Source organism: Nycticebus coucang, chromosome 17 (genome assembly GCF_027406575.1).
Source record: "Nycticebus coucang isolate mNycCou1 chromosome 17, mNycCou1.pri, whole genome shotgun sequence".
Taxonomy (NCBI): domain Eukaryota; kingdom Metazoa; phylum Chordata; class Mammalia; order Primates; family Lorisidae; genus Nycticebus; species Nycticebus coucang.
Window position 1 is genome coordinate 89001015 of NC_069796.1, and position 26994 is coordinate 89028008.

General features: G+C 39.1%; 1 protein-coding gene across 1 annotated transcript in view; it reads left to right on the forward strand.

The window, feature by feature from the left end:
- Window positions 1-25503, forward strand: part of BTNL3 (butyrophilin like 3) — a 60456-nt gene extending 34953 nt beyond the window's left edge. Inside the window, exons 3-9 of the mRNA XM_053566846.1 lie at window positions 1665-1940; window positions 21285-21398; window positions 22125-22145; window positions 22574-22594; window positions 22684-22710; window positions 23026-23052; window positions 23696-25503. Of these exons, the coding sequence (XP_053422821.1) occupies window positions 1665-1940; window positions 21285-21398; window positions 22125-22145; window positions 22574-22594; window positions 22684-22710; window positions 23026-23052; window positions 23696-24234 (1025 nt within the window). The 3' untranslated portion in view covers window positions 24235-25503. The remainder of the gene's footprint in view (window positions 1-1664; window positions 1941-21284; window positions 21399-22124; window positions 22146-22573; window positions 22595-22683; window positions 22711-23025; window positions 23053-23695) is intronic.
- Window positions 25504-26994: the final 1491 nt, after the last annotated feature.

Sequence of the window (26994 nt, forward strand, 5' to 3'; positions counted from 1 at the left end):
AGAAGGGCTGCAATAAACATTCTGGTACAAGTATAATGTTATAATGTGATTTTTGGTCTTCTGGATATATACCTAGTAGAGGAATTGTAGGATCGAATGGTAGGTCTATTTTTAGATCCCTAAGTGTTCTCCTAACATCTTTCCAAAAGGAACATATTACTTTGCATTCCCACCAGCAGTGTAGAAGTGTTCCCTCTTCGCCACATCCATGCCAACATCTCTGGTTTTGGGATTTTGTGATGTGGGCTAATATTACTGGAGTTAGATGATATCTCAAAGTAGTTTTGATTTGCATTTCTCTGATGATTAAAGATGATGAGCATTTTTTCATATGTCTGTAGGCCGTGAGCCTGTCTTCTTCAGAGAAGTTTCTCTTCAAGTCCTTGCCCTGAGATGAGATCACTTGTTCTTTTCTTGCTAATACATTTAAGATCTCTGTGGATTCTGGTTACTAAACCTTTGTCAGAGACATAACCTGCAAATATCTTCTCCCATTCTGAGGGGTGTGGCCTGACATTTGGCAGAGCTACAGACTGAGATTTGTGATCAAGAAGAGTTGTGGACTCTCCCTTGTGCTTGGAGTCACTGGATGGGTTTCCCACTTGGAAGGGATGCTGGCTTCTCTTTATGGTTACAGGCTAGAGCCTGTATCCTGCTGAAATATGGATTCATGGTTTTACCACCCTACCTTTGCAAGATTTTAGGCTGAGATTTAAGGGTGGGTGGAGTTGCTGTTTGGACTTCCTGGGAAGGTAGGGCTAGGTGCAATGTCCCATACATTCAGAATATGGCTGGTTTGCCTCCTTGCCAGGGTGAAGCCTTAGACAGGTCTCCAAGGCTGGGTGGGTTTGCTGTTTAAGTTCACTGGCAGGCATGACAAGGGATTACACACTCGCAGTCACTGGCTGCTCTTCCTCATTGGCAGGGTCTTAAGCTTGTCTCCAAAACTTAGTGGGATTGCTGTGAGTGTTCCTTTGTGAGGCAGAGCCAGAGGATATACTCCTCAGAAAAGTAGGTTCCCCTGCTTGCATCACTGCCTAGATGGGGACTTAGGCTGGGCTTATGGGTGGACAAGGTTGCTGTTTAGGCTCCTGAATTCAGAAGAACTAAAGGCTACACTTTGCAATCACAGCTTGCCTCTAATCCTGCATGGAGGCTTGGTTTGGCTCTGAGTCAGCCATTATTTTCTTTAAATATGTTTCCTTTGTTTCTTTTTCTCTTTCCCTTCTGTACACTTATTACTCTGTGAAATTAGCTCTCTTGATGTTGTCCCATACTTCTCATGGACTTTCTTCTTTCATTTCATTTTTTTCTTCTTCTTTGACTGGATGCCTTCTAATGCTCTGTGTTTGAGTTACTTCTTAGAAGGGGCCCTGTCTTGTGTACTTCATCATATTTTGTGCTTAGAAATACTTGTTTATGTCAGTGTTGTTAAATGCATATTAAATAAATGAAGTCTGTGAAAGGGCTTAAAGAAGTGTTATAAGTGTGTGTGTGTGTGTGTGCGCGCGCGTGCATGTGTGTGTGTGAGAGAGAGAGGAGAAAGAGAAAGAGAGAGGGAGAGAGGGGGCAGATACATTGATGGACTTGATGAACTTGGCTTTGTACAGCTGTGGCTTTGGGATATAATCTTTGTTTTCACCCCTTCTCTTTTTTCTCCCCAGAGATGGGCTCAGCTCCTCTCATTTCACTCAATGGTTTTGCTGATGGAGGCATCCAGCTACTCTGCCAGTCCTCAGGGTGGTTTGCTCAGCCCACAGTGAAGTGGAAAGGTCCACAGGGACATGATATACCCTCAGACTCCAAAGTGAATGTGGACAGACATGGCCTGTTTGGTGTGGAGACTTCTCTTACACTCCAAGAAAATTTGGGTAGCATATCGTGTTCCGTCCAACTCAATGACCAGAGCCCAGAAGTGAAATCCAGCATATGGTTAGGAGGTGAGTTTGGGGGGGGGGGGAAGACTGAGGAGAGGTGGATGCTTATGTAACACTTTGGAGGAAAAGAGTCTATCACTTGATTGTTTAGTATTGTTCTGTATTAATGATTAGTTTGGAATGTCAAATTCAATGAATATAAAAAAGAAAATCATAAACATTTGATTAGGTGGGGACAGAATTGCTTCAATTCACATGAATAGAATTAAGTGTTTCTTTTCACCAAAATATCACTCTCATGGTCTCCTCCTTTAAAGTTTATACAAAAATTCAGAAAAGTTAAGGATAAAGAAAATATTATTGGAGTGGTTCCAAGATGGCAGTTTAGAGACATCTCACCAGCCCCTTCAGGTAAGATCAGGAAGAGGAGAGACTGGCTACCCTCATTTGGATAGTCATTGTGTAGGCACAGAAGGATGGTACAGAACACAAGAAGCAGAGAGAAAAAGAAGGGAGGGAAGCCAGCATAGAAGACATAGGTGTAGGAAAGGATGGTGACTCAGGGACCAAGCCTGCACACAGAATCCCTTGGAGATTAGGCACATCTAGAATGCCTCCTCCACTCCTTCCCAGGGCCTCCAGTGGTGGTGGTCCCAAGACCCACTGGATTTCTGGGGTGGGGACTGTCCCCCTGGTGGTGGAAAGTGAAATTCTTAGTAATATACCTAACAAAAGAGGTAAAGGATGTTTACAAAGAGAATTAGGAAATCCTAGGAAAAGAAATATCAGAAGACATTAACAAATGGAAGAATATATCATGCTCTTGGCTGGGGACAATCAACATTGTTAAAATGTCCTTACTACCCAAAATAATCTACATTTTCAATGCAATATCCATTAAAATACCAACATCATACTTTGAAGAACTGGAAAAAATAGTACTTCATCTTGTATTGAATGAGAAAAAAAAAAAACATATGGCAAAGACTATTCTAGGTAATAAAAACAAAGCCAAAGGCATCACTCTACCAGACTTCAGGTTATATTACAAACCTGCAGTGATCAAAACAGCATGAAATTGGCACAAAAATAGAGACACAGACAGATAGAAAACCAAGAGGTGAAACCAGTCCTGACTTGCCATCTGATCTTTGATAAACCAGGTAAAAGCATACAGTCAGGGAAAGAATCCCTATTCAACAAAAGGTACTGGGAAAACTGGATAATGATGTAAAAGACTGAAACTGGACCTTCACCTTTCATTACCTCCAAAAATTAACTCAAGATGGATTAAAGATTTAAGTCTAACACATGAAATAATAAAAGTCTTAGAAGAAAGTGGGGGAAAACTCTTGACAATGTCAGACTCGGGAAAGATTTTTATGAAAAAGACTTCAGCAGCAATTGCAACAACAACGAAAATAAACAAATGGGACTTCATTAAACTGAAAAGCTTCTATACAGCTAAGGAGACAACAACCAAAGCAAAGAGACAACCTACACAATGGGAAAGGATATTTGCATATTTTGAATCAGACAAAAGCTTGATAACTAGGATCTATAGAGAACTGAAATTAATCCACATGAAAAAAGCCAACAATCTCATATATTAATGGGCAAGAGATATGAATAGAACCTTCTCTAAAGAAGACAGATGAATAGCAACAAACATATGAAAAAATGTTCATCATCCCTATCTATTAGAGAAATGCAAATCAAAACAACCCTGAGATACCATCTAACCCCAGTGAGAATGGCCTACATCACAAAATCTCAAAACTGCAGATGCTGGCGTGGATGTGGAGAGAAAGGAACACTTTTACACTGCTGGTGGGACTGCAAACTACTACAACCTTTCTGGAAGGAAATATGGAGAAACCTCAAAGCACTCAAGCTAGACCTCCCATTTGATCCTGCAATCCCATTACTGGGCATCTGCCCAGAAGGAAAAAAATTATTTTATCATAAGGACACTTGTACTAGACTGTTTATTGCAGCTCAATTTACAGTCGCCAAAATGTGGAAATAGCCTAAATGCCCACCAACCCAGGAATGGATTAATAAGCTGTGGTATATGTACACCATGGAATACTATTCAGCCATTAAAAAAAATGGAGACTTCACATCCTTCGTATTAACCTGGATGGAAGTGGAACACATTATTCTTAGTAAAGCATCACAAGAATGGAGAAGCATGAATCCTATGTACTCAATTTTGATATGAGGAAAATTAATGACAATTAAGGTTATGGGGAGGAGGAAAAGCAGAAAGAGGGACGGAGGGAGGGGGTTGGGGCCTTGGTGTGTGCCACACCTTCTGGGGGCAAGACATGATTGCAAGAGGGACTTTACCTAACAAATGCAATCTGTGTAACTTGGCTTATTGTACCCTCAATGAATCCCCACCAATAAAAAAAAAAAAAAGAAAAGCTGTAAAGGACACAGTTGAGATAATTGGGGAAATTTGAATATAGATGTATATTAGTTAATTGTAAGATATTAATAGATTGTTAAGATTATGATAATTATGCTATATTTGTATAGGACCAGAAGGATGAGAAGGTTAAAAAGCAAGAAGGGATGAAAGAAAGAAGGAAAGAACAAAAAGAAAATAGAGAAAGAAGAGGGGGTGGGTAAAAGGGAATATTGACAAAAAGAAGAGAGGCACAGAAAGAGGGAAACCAGAATCCACAGAGAAATCAAACATATTAGCAAGAAAAGAACACGTGACCCCATCTCAGGGTGGGCAAGGGACTTGAAGTGAAACTTCTCTAAAGAAGACAGATGCACAATCTACAAACACATGAAAAAAAACTCATCATCCTTATTCATCAGAGAAATGCAAATCAAAACTACTTTGAGATATCACCTAACCCCAGTAAGAGTAGCCCACATAACAAAATCCCAAAACCAGAGATGTTGGCGTGGATGTGGAGAAAAGGGCACACTTCTACACTGCTGGTGGGAATGCACACAAATACGTCCCTTCTGGAAGGATGTTTGGAGAAAACTTAGAGACCTAAAAATATACCTCCCATTCGATCCTATAATTCCTTTACTAGGTTTATACCCAGAAGACCAAAAATCACAATATAACAAAGACATCTGTACCAGAATGTTTATTGCAGCCCAATTCATAATTGCTAAGTCATGGAAGAAGCCCAAGTGCCCATCGATCCACAAATAGACTAGCAAATTGTGGTACATGTATACCGTGGAATATTATGCAGCCTTAAAGAAAGATGGAGACTTTACCTCTTTCATGTTTACATGGATGGAGCTGGAACATATTCTTCTTAGTAAAGTATCTCAGGAATGGAAGAAAAAGTATCCAATGTACTCAGCTCTACTATGAAGCTAAATTATGGCTTTCACATGAAGGTTATAACTGAACTATAGCACAAGACTATGGGGAAAGGGCCAAGGAAGGGGAAGTGGGGGGAGGTTATGGTGGAGAAAGGGTAATGGGTGGGGACACACCTACGGTGCATCTTAGAATGGGTACAGGTGAAACTTAACTAAATGCAGAATACAAATGCGTACATACAGTAACTAAGAAAATGCCATGAAGGCTATGTTGAACAGTTTGATGAGAATATTTCAGATTGTATATGAAACCAGCACATCGTACCCCTTCATTGCACTAATGTACACAGCTATGATTTAACAATAAAAATAAATTATTAAATAAATAAATAAAATAGAAAAAAAAAGAAAAGAAATAGCTGAAAATGTTAACAAATGGAAAAACATACCATGCTCAGAGCTGGTAAGAATCAACATTGTTAAAATGTCCATACTACCCAAAGCAATATACAATTTTAATGCAATCCCTATAAAAGCTCCACTGTCATACTTTAAAGATCTTGAAAAAATAATACTTCATTTTATATGGAATGAGAAAAAACCTTGAATAGCCAAGACATTACTCTGAAATAAAAACAAAGCAGGAGGAATCATGCTACCAGACCTCAGACTATTTGATATTTTGATAGTGATCAAAACAGCATGGTACTGGCACAAAAACAGAGAAGTAGATGTCTGGAACAGAATAGAGAACCAAGAGATGAATCCAGCTACTTACCGTTATTTGATCTTTGCCAAGCCAATTAAAATCATTCAGTGGGGAAAAGATTCCCTATTTAACAAATGGTGTTGGGCTGGCAACCTGTAGAAGACTGAAACTGGACCCACACCTTTCACCATTAACTAAGATGGACTCTCACTGGATTAAAGATTTAAGCTTAAGACATGAAACTATAAAAATACTAGAAGAGTGCAGGGAAAACCCTTGAAGAAATCAGTCTGGGCGAGTATTTTATGAGGAGGACCCCCCCCGGGCAATTGAAGCAGCTTCAGAATACACTACTGGGACCTGATCAAACTAAAAAGCTTCTGCACAGCCAAGAACACAGTAAGTAAAACAAGCAGACAGCCCTCAAAATGGGAGAAGATATTTTCAGGTTATGTCTCCAACAAAGGTTTAATAACCAGAATCCACAGAGAACTCAAATGTATAAGCAAGAAAAGAACAAGTGATCTTATCGCAGGCTGGGCAAGGGACTTGAAGAGAAACTTTTCTGAAGAAGACAGGCACACGCCTACAGACATATGAAAAAATGCTTATCATCTTTAACCATCAGAGAAATGCAAATCAAACTACTTTGAGATATCATCTAACTCCAGTAAGATTAGCCCATATCACAAAATCCCGAGACCAGAGATGTTGGCGTGGATGTGAGAAAAGGGAACACTTCTACACTGCTGGTGGGAATGCAAATTAATACATTCCTTTTGGAAAGATGTTTGGAGAACACTTAGAGATCTAAAAATAGATCTGCCATTCAATCCTATAATTCCTCTACTAGGTATATACCCAGAAGACTAAAAATCACATTATAACAAAGATATTTGTACCAGAATGTTTATTGCAGCCCAATTTATAATTGCTAAGTCATGGAAAAAGCCCAAGTGCTCATCGATCCACGAATGGATTAATAAATTGTGGTATATGTACACCATGGAATATTATGCAGCCTTAAAGAAAGATGGAGACTTTACCTCTTTCATGTTTACATGGATGGAGCTGGAACATATTCTTCTTAGTAAAGTATCTCAAGAATGGAAGAAAATGTATCCAATGTACTCAGCCCTACTTTGAAACTAATTTATGGCTTTCACATGAACACTATAACCCAGTTATAACCTAAGAATATGGGGAAGGGGGAGAGGGAGGGGAAGGAGGGGGGAGGATGTGCAGAGAGGGGGTGATTAGTGGGATTACACCTGCGGTGCATCTTACAATGGTACATGTGAAACTTAGTAAATGTAGAATATAAATGTCTTAACACAATAACTAATAAAATGCCAGGAAGGCTATGTTAACCAGTGTGATGGAAATGTGCCAGATGGTCTATAAAACCAGTGTATGGTGCCCCATGATCGCATTAATGTACAAAGCTATGATTTAATAATAAATAATAATAATAATAAAATGAAAAATAAATAAATAAATAAATGAGGTAAATGCTATGTTGATTAGTTGGATGTAAGCACTCCAATTTGTACAAAAAAGCAACACATTGAATCCCACAAAGGCATAAATGTATTCATGATCTATGCATATCTGACTTAATAAAAGGAAAAAAAAGAATACTACTAAACCTTTAAAGACAAGCTCATACCTATACATCAGACCCTTTTCCAAAATGAAGAGAAGAAAGGAACTTTTCCCAACTCCTCTGTAGCAAATATCAGTCTGATATGAAACTAGAAAGGACAGAACAAAAAAGAAAACTATAAACCAACATCATTAATGAATATTTATGCAAAAATATTCAATAAAATCTTAGCAAACAAAATTCAGCTGTACATCAAAAAAATAATTCATCATAACCAGGTGGACTTCATCCCAGGGATGGAAGGCTGGTTCAAGATACACAAATCCATAAATGTAATCACCACATACATACAAGTAAAAGCAAAAACTGTATCATCCTATTAATAGACTCAGAAAAAGAATTCAACAAAATTCAACATCTTTTCCATAAGAACACTTAAGAAAATTGTCATACAGGGGACATTTTAAAAATTGATTGAAGCCATTTACAACAAACCCACAGCCAATATCATATTGAATAGAGAAAAACAAAAGCATTTATGATTAGAACTGAAGCCAGACAAGGATGTCCACTATCACCACTACTACCCAACATAATGCTAGACGTTCTAGCCAATGCAATCGGGCAAGAGAAGGCTATCAAGGGTATTCAATTGGGAACAGAGAAGGTCAAATTATCACTCTTTGATGATGATATGTTATATTTGGTAAATCCCAAGGACTCAAATGCAAGAATTCTGAAAGTGATCAAAAAATACAGTAACATCTCAGAATATAAACTCAACGTTCACAAATAAGTAGCCATATATGCCAATAAGCAGTAAGCTGAGATACAAGGATAAAAATACCCATTACAGTAGCAACAAAGAAAATAAAATACCTTGGAATATACTTAATGAAGGATAGGCAGAATCTCTACAGAGAGAATTATAAAACACTTTTTGCCCTACTACTGTAGCCCCATTTTATCCCTTGGATATGTCAAACTGTTTTATTTTTTCATGCTACCAGAATTTTTTTGCTGGTTTCTTCTCACCTAAATTTTTTTCTCTTAGCTCAAAGATATTAGGTTTGCAGGGCACCTGATACCCTTTGCTGGGGAGTCTCCCACTTAGTTTAGAAGGGTAGGTCCCTAGGTGGCACTTTTGCGTTCTACTCTGGAATGTTGACTCAGAATAAGAGGGACAGGTGCACTGAGAGCCTGTAGTGCAGTTTTTCTGTTTTATCCCATTACCCTGTGATTATCATATTTCAATCTGTTGCTGGATGATCTTTATGCAGGATAATGGTTGTTTCCCAGATCATTGTTGGAAGTCTGAATTGGGGGCTGAGTGAGACCTTCTCCATAAAGTTGGTATTGCAGTTAATTGCTCTGCCCAAGGCCACCCCATTGAAGTGACAGTTGGGATTGGGTGAGGCTATGTAGGTAGTGATCCTTGGGGACTGGGCTGAACCAGGTCCAGGTGTAATGATGGCTTGTATTTATCATACAGAAATCAATAAAAGTGATTCACCACATAAACAGAAGCAAAAACAAAGACCTTATAAATATCTTAATAGATGCAGAAAAAGCATTTGACAAAATCCAGCACACTTTCATGATAAAAAACCCTCTACAAACTAGGCATTGGAGAATATATCTCAAAACTATAAAAGCCATATATGACAAACCCACAGCTAACATCATACTGAATGGGGAAAAGTTGAAAGTATTCTCCCTAAAAACTAGAACAAGAAAAGGATGCCCACCATCACCACTCTTTTTGACATACACAGGTCTGACAATTAAGTTCACAAACTTGCCACCATGTGCTGACACGGGCAATACTGTACAAACCATAAGGCTTCATAACCTTGGTATAGCAGGATCTCACAGCTATGTTTGTGTCAACATATGGCAGTGTCCTGCTGAGTGGTGTTCATTATTGTTGTGTATTTTTGTGTGCTGCCATGAAAATGTCAGAGCTTGAACAGAGCAAAGAACAAATTTCATGTTAAACTTGGTGAGAGTGGATGTGAAATCAGGGACATGTTAGTCCAAGTTCATTGGAATAATGCCATGAAGAAAATAGCTGTGTATAAATTGATTAACTGTTTTTCTGAGGGGAAATAAAGTATCACTGAACAAGAGAGGTCAGGGTTACCAATAACAAGCAGAACTTATGAAAACATTGCAAAAATTCATTAAATTATGTGTCAAAACTGCTACCTGACTGTGAGAAGCATAGCAGACCAAGTAAACATTGACAGTTAAACAGGAAAGATTTAACTAAAAATTAAACTAAAATTTATCTAAAAATCTTAGCATGAAAACAGTGTATGCAAAAATGGTCCTGAAGGGGCAGTGCCTGTGGCTCAGTTAGTAGGGCGCCGATCCCGTATACCGAGGGTGGCAGGTTCAAACCTGGCCCTGGCCAAACTGCAACAAAAAAATAGCTGGGCGCTGTGGTGGGCGCCTGTAGTCCTAGCTACTTGGGAGGCTGAGGCAAGAGAATCACCTAAGCCCTGGAGCTGGAGGTTGCTATGAGCTGTGTGACGCCACGGCACTCTACTAAGGGTGATGAAGTGAGACTCTGTCTCTACCAAAATAAATAAATAAATAAATAAATAAATAAAAAGGAGAAAAGAAAAAGAAAATAGAGAAATAAAGATTAAAAAAAAAATGGTCCTGAAGGAACTCATCCATGAATAAAAGGAAAACAGAGTCAAAGTTTTCAAAGGCCTTTGGGAGAGGCAAGATGATGTTTTGGGCCATGTTAGCACTGATGATGAAACATGGGTGTACCAATACAGCCCTGAATGAAAACATCACAGTGCACAATGGAAGTTAGCCAGTTCTCTATGACCAAAAACATTCAGTCAGTCTGAATCAAGAATCAAAATGATGTTGCTAACCTTTTTTGAGATCAGAGGGATTCTTCATTCTGAATTTGTACCAAATGACAAACAGTTAACCAAGTTTACTATTTTGAAGTACCGAAAAGGCTGTGTGAAAAAGTTACATGAAAACAAGAGGACATTTTAACCAACAACTCTTAGCTCTGGCATCATGACAATGCACCAGCTCACACAGCACTGTATATGAGGGAATTTTTAGCCAGTATATGAGGGAATTTTTAACCAGTAAACAACCGTATTGGAAGTCATTGGCCCCCAATGACTTTTTTCTTTACCCAAAGATAAAGGAAACATTAAAAGGAAGATATTATGATTACAGTAAGGATATTAAGGGTAATACAATGTCAGTTTTGATGGCCATTCCAGAAAGAGTTCTAAAATTGCTTTGCAAGGTGGACTAGGCACTGGTATTGGTGCCTAGCTTCCTAAGGGGTATACTTCAAAGGTGATTATAGTGATATTAAGCAATGAGTTGTATAGCACTTTTCCTAGGATGAGTTTTCCAACTTGATTGTCAGACTGGAAGTCTGTCTGGAACTTAATTGTAGTACTGGAAGTCCTAGCATCCCAGCCAAAATAATCAGGCAAGAGAAAGAAAGAAATGGTATGCAAGTGAGGAAAGAGGCAGCCAAAATATTGGTTTTTGCTAACAATATGACCTTTTATCTAGAAAACTCAAAAGACTCCTCAATTTGGTAAATAAATTCAACAAAGTCTTGGGTTACAAAATCCGTAGTGCTTCTATTTAACAATAGCAGTCAAGGTGAAAGTCAAATCAGAGGTTCAATACCATTCACAATAACTACAACAAAAATAAAATACTTAGGAATATACATACTCAAGCAGGTGAAAGATCTATGTAAGGAGAACTATAAACACTGATGAAAGGAATTTAAGATGACAACAAATAAAACAATAAATCATGCTTAAAATTGTCAAAATCAACATTATTAAAATTTTCATACTACCCGAAGTGATTACAGTGCAACACAGTCTCCATCAAAATACCATCATATTTCACATCTTGAGCCAAAAAAAGGCCTGAATAAGCAAAACAATCTTAAGCAGAAAAAAAATCACAAAAAAAACTAATATGGATGCACTACTTTACCCAACTTCAAATTATACTACAAGGCTATAGTAACCAAAACAACATGACATTGCTACAAAAATAGAGACCTATCCAAAGGGAAGAGAAAAGAGAACCCATATTTGAAACCATCTACCTGTAACTAACTGATCTTCAATAAAGTAGACAATAACATACAAGGTCTAACACTTAAGTCTGTGAACTTATCCTAGAGAAAGTGCTACATACCTCATGGTTAAATATCACTGTAGTCACCAGAAGGTCATCATGTGATATTCAGCAATGATTAGAGCACTTTTTTTAGGATGAGTTCACAAACTTATTTATCTGATATTGTACACTGGGAGAATGAAGCCATATAAATATTGCTAGGAAAACTGGATAGCAACATGCAGAGGATGAGAAATCATTATATGAAAAAAAACATGCATTTGTATGTTTTATTGCAGCACAATTCACAATTGCAACATATAAGAAATGTTCAACATTACTAATCATAAGAGAAATGCCAGTTAAAACCATAATCATTTTTCACTGCTTACAAAAATTATTTCAAAGTGGATAAAACAAGTATAAGGCATGAAACTATAAAAATCTTTGGCTGAGGCAAAGAATTTATGACTAAAATCCCAAAACTAATCACAGCAACAACAAAAATAACTGAATACATTTATGCCATTATGAGATTTAATGTGTTGATTATTTGTACAAATTGGAGTGCTTACATCCTACTAATTAACATAGCCTTAACCTACAAATCCACGTACAAATGACTTAATGAAAAAAAATCTGAATTTTTAGCCTGTAATCACATGAGCCAATTCATATATGTATACGTACACAGAAAATCCCTAATAAAATATATGAATCCTAAATAAATAAATAAAAATGAGTGCAAAAATAAATAAATAAATAAATAAATAACTGGACCTGATTACATTAAAAAAACCTTCTGCATGACAAAATAAATAATTAACATAGCAAATAGACAATGTACAGAATATGAGAAAATATTCCAAATCTACATATCCAATAAAGGGTTAATATCCAGAATCTACAGAGAATTCAACAACAAAAAAAAAAAATCAGTAAGAAAAAACAAATAACTCTATTAAAAAGTGGTCAAAAGACATGAAAAGAAGTTTTGCAAAAGAAGATAGACAAACGGCCAACATAAATATGAAAAACTGCTCAACGTCACTTAACACAGTGATCCCTCAACATCATTAGGGAATGTGAATTAAAACCACAAAGAGATATCATCTTAGCTCTATCAGAATGGCTATGATTAAAAAGTCCAAAACGATAGATGTTGGTGTGGATACAGAGAGAAAGGAACACTTATACACTGTTGGTGGGACTGCAAATTAGTAAAACCTCTATGGAAAAGAGTATGGAAATTCCTCAGAAAACTAAATGTAGACTTACCATTCAGTCCAACAATCCTACTACTGGGTACCTACCCAAAGGAAATGAAGTCATTTTATCAAAAGGACATGTGCAATCAAATGTTTATGCAATACAATTCACAATTGCAAAGATGTAGAATCAACCCAAGTATCCATCAATTCATGAGTGGATTAACAAATATGGCATAAGTATACAATGGAGTACTACTCAGCCATAAAAGGAATAAATTGATGTCTTTTGTAGTAATTTGGATGAAATAGGAAACCGTTATCCTAAGTGAAATACCTCAGGAATGGTAAAACAGAAACCACATGTACTCTCTAATTTGGGACTAACCAATGGGCACACATGATCACAGAGAGAAGTAAAAGCCATTGGAAATTAAGAAGGCAGAAGAAGCTCAGGGGAAAAGGGAAGGGTTAAAAATCAACCTGACAGTTATAATTAACATTTTTCAAGTGATGGGCACACTATTATCCCTGACTTAAGCACTATGAAAAATATCAGTGTATTCTTTTAATATTTTGAAAAAAATAGCATTTCTATGTACCAACAATGATCAAGCAGAGAACCAAATCAACAACTCAATGTCATTTACAATAGCTGTGAAAAAAAAAACCCTAAGAATAAATGTAACAAAGAAACTGAAAGATCTCCTTAAGGAAAACTACAAATGAGTGATGAAAGAAATTGTAAGTAACACAAACAAATACAAAAACACCCCATGCTCATAATTGGAAGACTCAATATTGTTAAAATGATTATACTGCCTATAGCAATCTACAGAGTCAATGTGATTCCTACCAAAACATCAGTGTCATTTTTACTCCTGATCTTAGCCAAAACACTGAGAAGCAATCATCAATGTCATTTTTCATAGAATTATGTATAAATATTCTAAAATTAACATTGAACCCCGGCCCAAATGCCTAAGAAGCCAAAGCAATACTGAGCAAAAAGAACAAATTTTGATGCATCACATTACCTACACAAATTATATCACAAGGCTATAATAATCAAAACAGCATGATATAAAAGTAGACACATAAGTCAATAGCATAGAATACAGAACTCAGAAATAAAACCATATATCTACAAGCAAATTATCTTTGACAAAGCAGACAAAAATATACAGTGCGGAAAGGGTGCCAGGTTCAATAAATTGTGCTCAGAAAAAGTGGATAGCCACATGCAGAAGAATGAAATGGGATCTCTACCATACACAAAAATTAACTCAAGTAGTATTAAAGACTTAGATGTAAGACCTGACATTGTAAAAATTGTAGAAGAGGAGGAAGAGGCAAGTTGACCGACTGAAACCAGCTTTCAGCAGAAACTCCTGTCCAGAGGGAGAAATAATGACTGGAACCCACCCAATTAGCAGAAGATTGGGAGCTGAGCTGAGAGAGAGGATTGATAGGTTCACATCACCCCTGCTGAGGCAAGCTGGGACTCCAAGGAAACAAATTTCAGGTACAAAACCTATCCCAAAGAGGACAAGAATTCTTCCCCTCCCTCCCCATGAGAGCAGCTTGAGGTGAGTAGTTAACAGAGGTGCTTTTGTTTCACCGAAGGGAAGAGAAGACTGAGGGCTTGGACTCCCTCCACAGAGAGATACCACAGCAATCCCAGGCAGTCTCTTGCCTGGGACAAAAATTGTTCTAATATTCTCCTTACCATCCTGAACTCCCAATCCACACCTTCCTCCTCTCCTGGTGGTCTGGAAGACTACCCCCTACAAAATCCAGAGTGTCTGGCAGATTATTACTAGGGCAAGGCATCTCCTGGGCTGTGGGGCAGTTGTGTTGAAACTATAACTTTAACAGAGAAGGGAGTCACAATGGGAGAGAGACTAGCCCCATGTTGTAAAAAGCACAGCATGGAACTATGCTACTGACCACCAGGGTTGACAGAGGTGCCCACTGGCACCCCACCCACTTCTGTTCTTGGCAGGGCACTGCCCACCAGCTCCCCAGCTCCCTCCACCCATGGTTGGCCACCTCCCTGTGGCTCCACCCTCTGGCTCCCCACCCAGCTCCCATGACCCACAGACTGTGGTTGGTGGCTCCACCCTTGGGCTACCTGTCTGGCTCCTGCAACCTGCACCCACGGCTGCTGACCAGTGGTTCCTGGAGCCAGGGGCTGGTGGCTCCACCCTCAAGCTCCAGGCCCAGCTCCAGTGACCTGCCTCCTGTGGCCTGTGGCTAAGCCCTCTGCTCCTTGTCTGGTACCTATGACCCACATGGCCGGTGGCAACACCCTTCAGCTCCCCTCCCAGCTCCTGTGACCGGCACACAGCAGTACCCTAGACCACGGCACAATACCCTGACAGCGGCAGTGCCACCTCTGATAGTGATAGTGGTCCCACAGTCTCTGCCACTGGGGTGAAATTTGGGAGAGATGCCTTCCAAATTCTGTGGAACACAGAGGCAACCTAACCTGACCTGCAGGGGTTCCAGAGGTGGAGTGTGGCCAAGGTAAAGGTGTGGTCTCTGAGGGAGAGAACCACACTCCTCCATGGAAACCTGGGGAGTTTTCCACCTGGGTACAGACGCACGTGGAAAAATCCCCAGTTTCCAACAATCACCAGAGGAATCAGGCTTGAACTCCTCCCACCTGCAGGTTGCACAGTGAGATGGCCCAGTTGGGGAGGCACTATCTCCTCTTTGAATCAGGTGCAAATACCTGGTGTACTTGAGTATTAGAGAGAGCTGGGCTGCAGCGCTATGGGGTAACCAGTGACTGGGGGTGCCTGTGATGCAAAGTGGGAAAAGAGGCACCAGCCTCCCTGGAATAATTATTTTGCTGGGTGGGCTTTTATGACTCGATGGATCACTGGAGTGAGTCACACTTGAACTGCCGGTGGACCCCTTCTGTCCAGTTGCTGGAGACCTTTTGATCTCTCCCACTTGATCTGTGTTTGTGCTGACCAAGAAAATTGGTTTGGAACTCTTGATCCAGGCCAATCACCTGGGGATTCTCCAAGATTATATACTGGTTGTGTTGTAGAGGGAGGGTCTAATTCTTCTCTCCCAGTTATTGCCAGTTGGGGGCAGTGTGTCTTAATTGCTTGTATTCCTCCATAGCTGATATTTCCACCCAAAGTCACTGATCCACTAGGATTGGTCAGAGTCTAGCTAAATACAAGACAGACCCAACCTAGCTGCATCATACCAAGCGGGACCACAGAGTCTCAGGCTGTAGTACTGAATGGGACCTTGGTAAAGCCATAGGGGAAAAGCTGCAGTCACCAGTCCCAGCACTCTGGTAAATGGCTGGTTAACTACTTCTCCAGGAACCCTCAATTTAATTCCACCTTACCAGCCTTTCTAAATAAATGGTGAAAAATAACCATGGGGCAGAATCAGCATAAAAACTCAGGTAACATGAACAACCAGAGTAGATCAACTCCCCCAAGGTATGACAAAGGAGACACAACAGAAGATCCCATTCATAAAGAAATGGCTGAGATGTCAGAAATTGAATTCAGAATTTGGATAGCAAATAAGATTAACAGAATGGAAGCAAAATTGGAATTAGAAGTTCAAGGAGCAATTCAAAAGTTGTCTCAAGAATTCAAGGAATACAAAGATAAAATCACCAAATATTTGGACAAATTGAGACAAGAATTTGTATCCCTCCAAGACCTGAGAAACACAGTAGAATCCCTCAGTAATAGGATGGAGCAAGCAGAAGAAAGGATCTCGGACATTGAAGACAATGCTTTTGAATGCTCCCAAATGCTCAAAGACAAAGAGAAATGGAGAGCAAAGACAGATCATTCCCTGAGAGAGTTGTGGGACCACCCAACAAAGCAAATATTCACCTTACTGGAAGTCCTGAAGGTGATGAGCTTGTTCTGGAAGGCACAGATGCTCTACTCCAAGTGATTTTAGAGGAAAACTTTCCAAATATAGCAAGAGATTCTGAAATCCAGATAGCAGTTTCAGAACCCTAGCATGACTCAATCCAAATAAAACATCCCCTAGACACATTGTAATTAACTTCACCAAAGTAAATACGAAAGCGAAAATCCTGCAAGCAGCCAGACATAAGAAAATCATAACCTACAAGAGGAAGAACATCAGCATGACTGCATATCTTTCTCCTGAAACTTTTCAAGCCAAAGAAGATGGTCATTGACTTTCAATCTCCTAAAACAAAACAACTTTCAGCCCAGTATATTGTATCCAGCTCAACTGAGTTTCATTTATGATGGAGAAGTCAAATACTTTAATGACATTCACACATTGAAGAAAATTGGCATAACTAAATCAGCCTTCAAGATATTCTCAGACCCATTCTCCATAATGACCACCACAATAATCTACCACCAAAGTAATCTCACTCAGTAATTATTGATCAAAACCCAACTTCCAAAAGAAAGGATTAAAAATGTCCACTGGTCTTTTGAAAAACTTGACATCCCAAATACCACAAGGCTTATCAATACTCTCAATTCATGTGGATGGCTTACATTGTCTGCTAAAGAGGCACAGGTTGGCTGAACACAAAAAAGTCAAGCCAGATGTCTGCTGCATACAGAATCTCATCTTATCTTAAAGGATAAATATAGACTCAGAGTGAAGGGATGGACATCTATAATCAAGGCAAATGGAAAACAGAAGAAAGCAGGGGTTGCAATTTTATTTGCAGATACATTAGGCTTTAAACCAACAAAAGTAAGGAGAGACAATGATCGTCACTTCATATTTGTTAAGGGAAACATTCAACATGATGAGATATCAATCATTAACATTTATGCACCCAACCAAAATGCTCCTCAATTTATAAGCAAGACCCTAACAGACATGAACAATTTGATATCTTCAAGAACCATAATAGTTGGAGAGTTTAACACCCCTTTGGCAGTGTTGGATAGATCCCCCAAAAAGAAACTAAGAAAAGAATTTTTGGACTTAAACTTCACCATACAACCATTGAATTTAATAGACATCTACAGAACATTTCAACCTAACAAAATTAAATACACATTCTTCTCCTCAGCCCATGGAAAATCCTCCAAAATTGATCACATCTTAGGTCACAAGTCTAACCTCAGCAAATTTAAAAGAAGAGAAATTATTCTGTGTATTTTCTCAGATCATCATGCAATAAAAGTTGAACACACCAATAACAGGAATCTGCATACTCATACAAAGACATGGAAACTGAATAACCTTATGCTGAAAGATAGCTGAGTCAAAGATGAGATTAAGAAGGAAATTACCAAGATTTTGGAACAGAATGATAATGAAGACATGAATTATCAGAACCTCTGCGATACTGCAAAGGCAGTCCTAAGAGGGAAATTTATAGTGTTGCAAGCCTTCCTCAAGGGACAGAAAGAGAGGAAGTCAACAATTTACTGGGACATCTCAAGCAACTGGAAAAAGAAGAACACACCAACCCCAAACCCAGCAGAAGAAAAGAAATAACCAAAATCAGAGCTGAATTAAATGGAATTTTTAAAAAAAGGATCATACAATAGATCAATAAATCAAAAAGTTGATTTTTTGAAAAGGTCAATAAAATAGAAAAACCTTTGGCTAACCTAACCATGAATAAAAGAGTAAAATCTCTAATCTCATCAATCATAAACAGTAAAGATGAAATAACAACAGACTCCTCAGAAATTCAAAAAATCCTTAATGAATATTACAAGAAACTCTATTCTCAGAAATACGAAAATCTGAAGGAAATAGAACAATACTTGGAAGCACGCCACCTTCCTAGACTTAACCAAAGAATTAGAAATGTTGAATGACCTATATCAAGTATTGAAATAGCATCAACTATACAAAAAGTCTGAAAAAAGAAGAGTACTGGACCAGATGGCTTCGCATCGGAATTCTACCAAACCTTTCAAGAGGAACTAGTACCAATATTACATAACTTTTTCCAGTGCATAGAAAAATGATGAATACTTCCCAACACATTCTATGAAGCAAATATTACCCTGACCCCCAAACCAGGAAAAGACTCAATAAGAAAAGAAAATTATAGACCAATATCTTTAATAAATATATATGCAAAAATATTCAATAAGATTCTAGCAAACAGAATCCAGCATCACATCAAACAAATTATACACCATGACCAGGTTGGTTTTATCCCAGGGTCTCAAGGATGGTTCAATATATATAAATCTATAAATACAATACATAACATAAACATTAAAAAACAAAGACCATATGATTCTCTCAATTGATGCAGAAAAGGCTTTTGATAATATCCAGCATCCTTTTATGATCAGAGCACTTTTAAAATACATATAGAAGGGACATTTTCTAAACTGATAGAGGCCATCTACAGCAAACCCCCAGCCAATACCATATTGAATGGAGTTAAATTGAAATAATTTCTTCTCAGATCAGGAAACCGGCAAGGTTGCCCATTGTCTCCACTGCTTTTTAACATTGTAATGGAAGTCTTAGCCATCACAATCATGCAAGAAAAGGCAATCAAGGGTATCCAAATAGGATCAGAGGAGATCAAACTTTCACTCTTTGCAGATGATATGATTTTATACCTGGAAAACCCTTGGAACTCAATTTCAAAACCAGGGCTGGCAGGTTCAAACCTGGCCTGGGGCTACTAAACAACAATGACAACTACAACAACAACAACAAAAAAATAGGAGAGTGATGTGGTGGGCACCTGTAATCCCACCTTCTCAAGAGGCAGAGGCAAGAGAATCGCTTGAGCCCAAGAGTTTGAGGTTACCGTGAGCTGTGATGCTACGGCACACTACCAAGGGCAACATAATGAGACTCTGTCCCAAAAATAAATAAATAAATAAAAATTAAAATAAAGTTGACAAAAGACATGAATAGTCATTTTTCAAAGGAACATATACAAATGGCCAATACACATATTAAAAATTTCCCACATCACTAATCTTTATAGAAATGCAAATTAAAACTACCGTGAGATACCATTTTACCCATATCAGAATGGCCATTATTAAAATGTCAAAAGCTATATCTCTTGGCAATTAAAACCACAAGGAAATGCAATCTTACTCCAGTTAGAAGTACCATTACAAAAAAGTAAAAAAATTAATCGATGTGGTGAAAAGGAAACACAAATGCTTGGTGGTAATGTAAATTAGCACAGCCTCTATGAAGATTAGTATGGAGATTTCTCAAAGAAATAAAAGTATATCTACCATTCAATCCCACAGTCCCACTACTGAGTATCTACTCAGAAGCAAAGAAATCATTATATTAAAAAAAAAAATCCTATGCACTTGTATGTTTATTGCAGCACAATTCACAATTGCAAAGACATGAAATCAGCCTGAGTGTCTATCATTCAGGAGTGGATAAAGTAAATGTGGTACACATAAATACACGTGGACACACACATACACACCATGGAGTACCACTCAGCAATAATAAAATAGGAAATAATGTCTTTTGCAAAATCTTGCGTGGAACTGGAGGCCATTATCCTAAGTAAAGTAATTCAGGAACAGAAAAATAAATGCCGTATGTTCTCACTTATAAGTGAGAAATGAACTGTGGCTACACAAAAACATATAGAGTGGTATAATGGACGTAGCAAACTCACAAGAGGGGAAGGGGAAGGAATAAAAAGTTATCTACGTGGGGGCAAGACATGATTGCAAGAGGGACTTTACCTAACAATTGCAATCAGTGTAACTGGCTTATTGTACCCTCAATGAATCCCCAACAATAAAAAAAAAAAAAAAGAGATCAGCCTGAAAAAAAAAAAAAGTTATCTACGGAGTGCAGTGTACACCGCTTGGGTGATGGGTATACCAAATGTCAGCTGGACTCTACCACTGTACAGTAAATACATGTAATAGAGAATTAACTTGTAATCCCCAAAGCTATTAAAATAAAAAATAAAAACTGACGATCTCAGTTTAGTATACATCAAGACTTATTCTATGGCTGTGATGATTGAGTCACTCAAAAATATGGGCACAGAGATAGACAAGTGGACCAATGGCACATAACAGAGAGCGGGGACACATTCAAACCTAAACAGAAATTTTATGTAGACAAAGGTGACATTGTACCTAACAGTGAATAAATAAAAGCATAATTCAATAAATTATGCTGGCACAGTTGTTATCCATTTAAAAGAAAATTAAATAGAACTTTTATCTTATTTTATATACAACAAGAAAACCCAGATGAATCAAGACATTCAGAAATGGAAAGTTTTGAACCTAAAACAGAAATTATATAAAAATATCCTTTTCATCCTGAGGTACAAGGGGATTTTGAAGTGAGAATTGAGTTGCTTTATTTTTTTATTAAATCATAAAGAGATAGATCACGTATACATTAATAAATTTATTGAGTTGTTTCAACTGTTTAGCAAGCATCAAGGGGTCTGTGGAACTGTTTTTCAGAAATGTTTTTCCAGAGTTCACCCTGGCTCCCAGCTTTTATCTCACTGACACTGCTCTGCATTGGTATATCTGTTGGCATCATTGTGGTGAAGATTTTATTCTCCAAATCCCAGGGTAAGTGAGAAAGACACATGGCTGATGCATGGTCCAGTGGACCAATGATTAGGGATTCTCCCATCTCCTGGAGCTGTTCTTATAGCCCTGGGTTCCAGGGCCCCATCACCTTGGCCACAGAGACCACAGTCCTCATCCCTCTAAATGGTTGTCTGAAATGACTCCCTTAGGGAATTCCAGCACTTTCAGGTGCATTCTACATCACAGAGAGGCCATATTTAATGTAAGAATGATTTTTGGAACCTATGAAGCTAATATAAATTTCTAAGAAGTATACCAAGACTTTGCTAAAAAAGTTTTCCTGTATTTGTAAAGACTATATACAAGAGGAAATAAAAGTGAAGAAATAATATTCAGCCTAAATATGGAGTTTTTATTCCAAGAATAAATTTTCTCCTCCTTGGAAGCAATACTCCTCCTTGAAGACGCATGCCTTAATCAATCTCACCTTCTCTATCTAGCCACCTTCTTCCTGACAACCTCCAACCTAACCTACACAGGGTCCTGGAACTCTGTCTGTCCCTTCAGTATGAATGATCCTGAACTTGTTTTACCTGACAGAGATATTCAGTATAGGAGCTGGGGTGAGGCACAAAAGCAGAGAGAGAGGCCTTGGAGAGCTCCTGGCCTTCATACACACAGCTTGTCCCACCTAGCAAGATGCCTGGGTTGCATTTGTACCTTTGATACTCATGTGTTGACACTAACACTCTGTTTCTGTTTCAGGGAAAATCCAGGCAGAACTGGGTAAGTGTCTTTATCATGTTCTGAGCCTTCCACACACAGTTCTCCTGGGTCCCCTCCTGCTCCATATTTGGGCCATCTCCTCCGTATTCTGTCTCCAGACTGAACAGGAGGCATGCACAGTCCAGTAAGAGCAGCTGATTCCCTTTCCATTACATGAACTAAGGAATCAATCCTCAGACATCTGGGAGCCTTCACGTGGGCAACAGTGTCTGGAAACCCCCTAAAATTATCTACAAATTTTGCCTAGTGATATATTTTGTGGAGAGAGGAACTGTCAATTTTGTGAGCTCTTTGAGGGTGTGTGGATTAGATAGATGGTGAAGAACCTGTGTCGTGTCTCCCTCAGATTCCCCTGGCCTGATCATTTGAGTCTTTATCCAACCCTGTTATCACCACTGAATATTCCTTTTTGTTTTGTTTTGTTTCAGGGACACTCCAGGAAAAACTGGGTGAGAGTATTATCACATGCAGACCTTTTTTCCACATTCTCCCCTGGGTCTTTGTTCTATTATTTGAGCTTCTGTGTTTTTGTTTTCAGAATGGAGAAAGAAGCATAGACAGGCAGGTGAGAGAAACTATTCTTCCTCTTTTCTTTTATGTTGTATGTGGGCAAGCTTGTGATGGGCTGCAGGGCTGTGGGGACCCTGAAACTGTCAGGGGATACTGGGTGAAGTACATTTGTATAAAAGCCATATAGCCAAAAATAAATAAACAAATGAATGAATGAATGAATAAATAAATAAAAGAAAGCTTATAGCACTCATCAGATTTCTGGTGGCTCCTTGACCCCAAAAAAGCAACCATATTTCCTTTCTCCCCCTCTCTGCCCCTTTCTCTCCATATCAGCACTGATATGTCTGTTCTGTCTGCTTTTTTTCAGATTTAAGAGAGGTCCGGAAACATGCAGGTACCAATGGCTAAGATGCAGACAGAGGGAAATAGCCCTGGGGTGTGTAGAAGAAGGAGTTGACCAATGATAGATTCAGGGCTGCTGAGTGATGCTGAGGTTCACATGAGCTGAAGATGATGATGTTCTGGGATGCTCTGATGCACCCAGGGTGCAGGTCCCTTTAGACATACTTCTTATCCAAGATCTAGGAGGCAAAGCATCAACCAGGGTGGGAGTCACACACAAATTCTAGGAAGTTGAGGGCATTTGTGACTGCACAAGGGGCAGAGCTGATGGGGAAGTTAAGTAAAGTTGGGCAAGAACTGAGGAGGGAAGGAAGTTAAATAGGAGGATCACTCAAGGTCTCACTAAGTCAAATAATGGGCTTACATGGAGGGACTGCAGCAGCACTAGGATAGTATATATGAGTTTATAATCTTACAGTTGGGATTATTCAGCTGGCTACCTGATGAGGCCCCAGCTTGCACTAGAGGTCAGGGTCTGAAGGGGCAGTGTCCAATGGACACTGTCCCCGGAACCTCACTCAGTCTCAACCTGAATCACTATACAGGTGATTCAGAAAAGGTGACCCTGGGGCCCAGTTCAGGTCTCGCTCTTTCACAGTAACTTATATTCTTTCTCCTTTCTGTAATGTGACCAGTGGAGGTGACTCTGGACCCAGACACGGCTCACCCTCAGCTCTACGTTGCTGATCTGAAAACTGTTTGCTATATAAATGCTCCCCAGGAGGTGCCCCACTCACAGAAGAGATTTACAAGGATGTGTGTGGTGGCTTCTCAGGGTTTTCAGGCAGGGAAACATTACTGGGAGATAGATGTGAGACACAATAAAAGGTGGTACTTGGGAGTGTGCCGGGATGATGTGGACAGAACTAGAAAGAATGTGATTTTGTCTCCTGACAATGGGTACTGGGTCCTTGGACTGGAGATGGATTGGTATTTTACATTCAATCCTTATGGAATCAATCTCTCTCTAAGAAATACCCTTTCACAAGTGGGGGTCTTCCTGGACTATGAGGGTGGGACTATCTCTTTTTTCAATATAAATGACCAGTCCCCCATTTATACCATGACACATCGGTTTGAAGGCTTATTGAGACCCTACATCCAACATGAGGCCTATGAAGATGAAACTGTGACTCCCATAGTCATCTGTCCAGTGCCATACCCTTCTGCATAGAAAACAGCACCGTTCCTGCAGGTGGCCATGCCCCTCATCTGCAGGAGTGCTGCCCGGAGGGAATCATGACCCACAATCTCATTTACACTACTGAGATTTCTCTTCCAGTCCCAGAGCCCAACACAGCCAGCAGTGATGGGCTACAGATGAGAGGAGACCCACCTATTCATGCATGGGGAGGGAGGAAAGAAGAAGGTAGAACTGCATTTAGTTTGTGAAAACTTTATTCATCTAAGAGATCTTAGGCTTGGTGCCTGTAGCTTAGCGTCCAAGGTGCCAATCACGTACACCAGAGCTGACTGGTTTGAATCCAGCCCAGGCCTGCCAAACAACAATGACAACTACAACCAAAAAATAGCCGGGCATTGTGGCGGGCATCTGTAGTCCCAGCAACTTGGGAGGCTGAGGCAAGAGAATCGCTTAAGCCCAAGAGTTTGAGGTTGAGGTGAGTACTAGTACTTATCCAGGGCAACAACTTGAGACTCCATCTCAAAAAAAAAAAATCTTAGATGAGTCATAAACCTCCCAGACTCCTTACTTGTTCATCAGGGACAGTGATTTCCACCTCAGGACTCATAGTGAAGTTTAAAGAGAAAATAAATGTGAATAAGGCTTACATTTTGTCAAAATGCAAGTATTTGGCTAATGATGTGTTCTTAAATTACACTTTTCCCCAGTAAAATTTCTGTTTATTTATTTTATGTTAGTTAATTTTCTGTACTTCAAATAACCCATGGAATGTGTATTGAGCACATACTTTCTGCCAGGTTCAAAGAATTAAAGAGGACAGAGCACTTCCTTATGGTATAAGAAATGTATTACCCTGATAACAAAACTAGCCAAAACCATTAGAAGAATAGAAAACTACAGATTAACAACTTTCACGAACATAAATACAAAATTTCTAAGTGGTTTAACCTAGTGATGCAGGGTTGGTTTAATAAACCAAACATTAACCAGTATAATCTACCACATTAGCAAACTGGATGATACAGAGAACGTTTTGAATTCAGCTTATTATACTGAAGGAAAAACTACTGTCTCAAAAATGTTATACACTGCATGATTTTATTTACAAAATATTCTCAATATGCGGTGAAGGAGAACAGATGAGTGATTGCCAGAAGTTAGGGAAGGGGAGTGTGGATGTCCTTATAAAGGAGAAGCATGAGGGAGACGTGTATGGTGATGGAACAGAATCAAGATGGCGGTTATATGAATGTACACATGTAACAAAATTACATAGAATAATGCATACATGTTCATACACATATGCATGTGTGTAGAAACCGGTGAAATATGATGTAGTCTAATTGAAAGTATTATTCCAATTTCAATAATTTACCATGTCTATCTAAGGTGTTACCATTGGAGTAAGCTTGGTGAAGGATACTTACTCATGACTACATTATGTTTGTAATTTCCTGTGAGTTTACAATTATTTAAAAATAAAAAAATGCTAAAAGCAACTTGTAAGTCTAGAATTACTTTAAAATGGTTATTGAAAAAAAGTGATTCAACCTTGTCTAAAGAATCAAATATAAATAAGTCCTAGATGAAGAGGTACAAGAAAGCGGAATTCCAAGAATGAGAAATCAAAGCACAATCGAGAACTGACATCTCAGTTGTTAGCTGCAGAAAATAAGTGTACTCTTTTACACAGTCGGAGTACATGTGAAAAATGATAAAGCATGCAGAAATGGAGAAGACATCTTGGAGAAACGGATTTCCTTAGAAAGAGAATGACAACATGATCAAACACATGTTCAGAGACAGCTTGAAAAACTGGATCTTCTTGAACAGAATTATAGTAATGCAGGCTTATGCAGAAAAAAAAATGCAAGAGTTGGAAAAAAAACTCCATGAAGAGAACAGGAAAGGAAATGCATTCAATCTAAGGCAGGTGTGTTGCAAACTGATCTAGAAACAAAGGGACTTATCTTTGATGAGGCAACTCCATATGTTCCCAGTACAAGAATTTTTTAAAATAAGTCAAAATCAGCCACACTGGTGAGATCTTGGAGAAAGGACTTCATCCAACTCTGGTTGGGGAGTCCTGCCTAGAAACCACTTCAGGGGCAAGAGGAAACTCCAGGAGCCAACAATGAGGCCGGGAGCTTTGGGGCACCAGCACAGAAGGTGAGTACTTGTGTGCTGGCAAAGGCCAGCCAGTTTGGCAGTTTTCAGGCAGAGAAGGCCTTTCTTCTTTATTTCTTTATTTTTTGGACCTGGGCATTTGCTGGAGTTACCTTGGGAGAGCTTGGGTGAGTGAATGATCTTGAACAGAGCCCTGGGGCTGGGATTGAGCCCACTAGGCAGAGGAGAGCTCTTGTTCAGCTGCAGGCCAGGAGCAGCCATTGTGGGAAAGCTGCATTACAGGATCAGCCTGCAAGGACCTAGTGTGAGGCCGGGTCTGGCACCTCCTGAGCTGGGCAGCCACCATGGGGACATTTGCATGAAAAACACTTTCCTGGGAAAGCCATTGCATGGCCAAGGGACACAGTTTGGAGAGGTTCGAGGTGTGTCTATTATGTAGGCTGACAAATCACAGGCCTGAAGGGATGGAGGGAAAAGATATAAGAAAGAACTGACCAGGTCTCCTTGGCAAGATAGAGGCTTCCAGCCTCCATATTATAGAGCCGTATCAGCATCATGATTAGCATCTCATACCCCACAATGTCACCCGTTGCCCAGGTGACATTCAAAAAATGTTTTTCAACTTTTTCCCCTAAATTTTTCTTTTTTTCTTTGGATTCACCA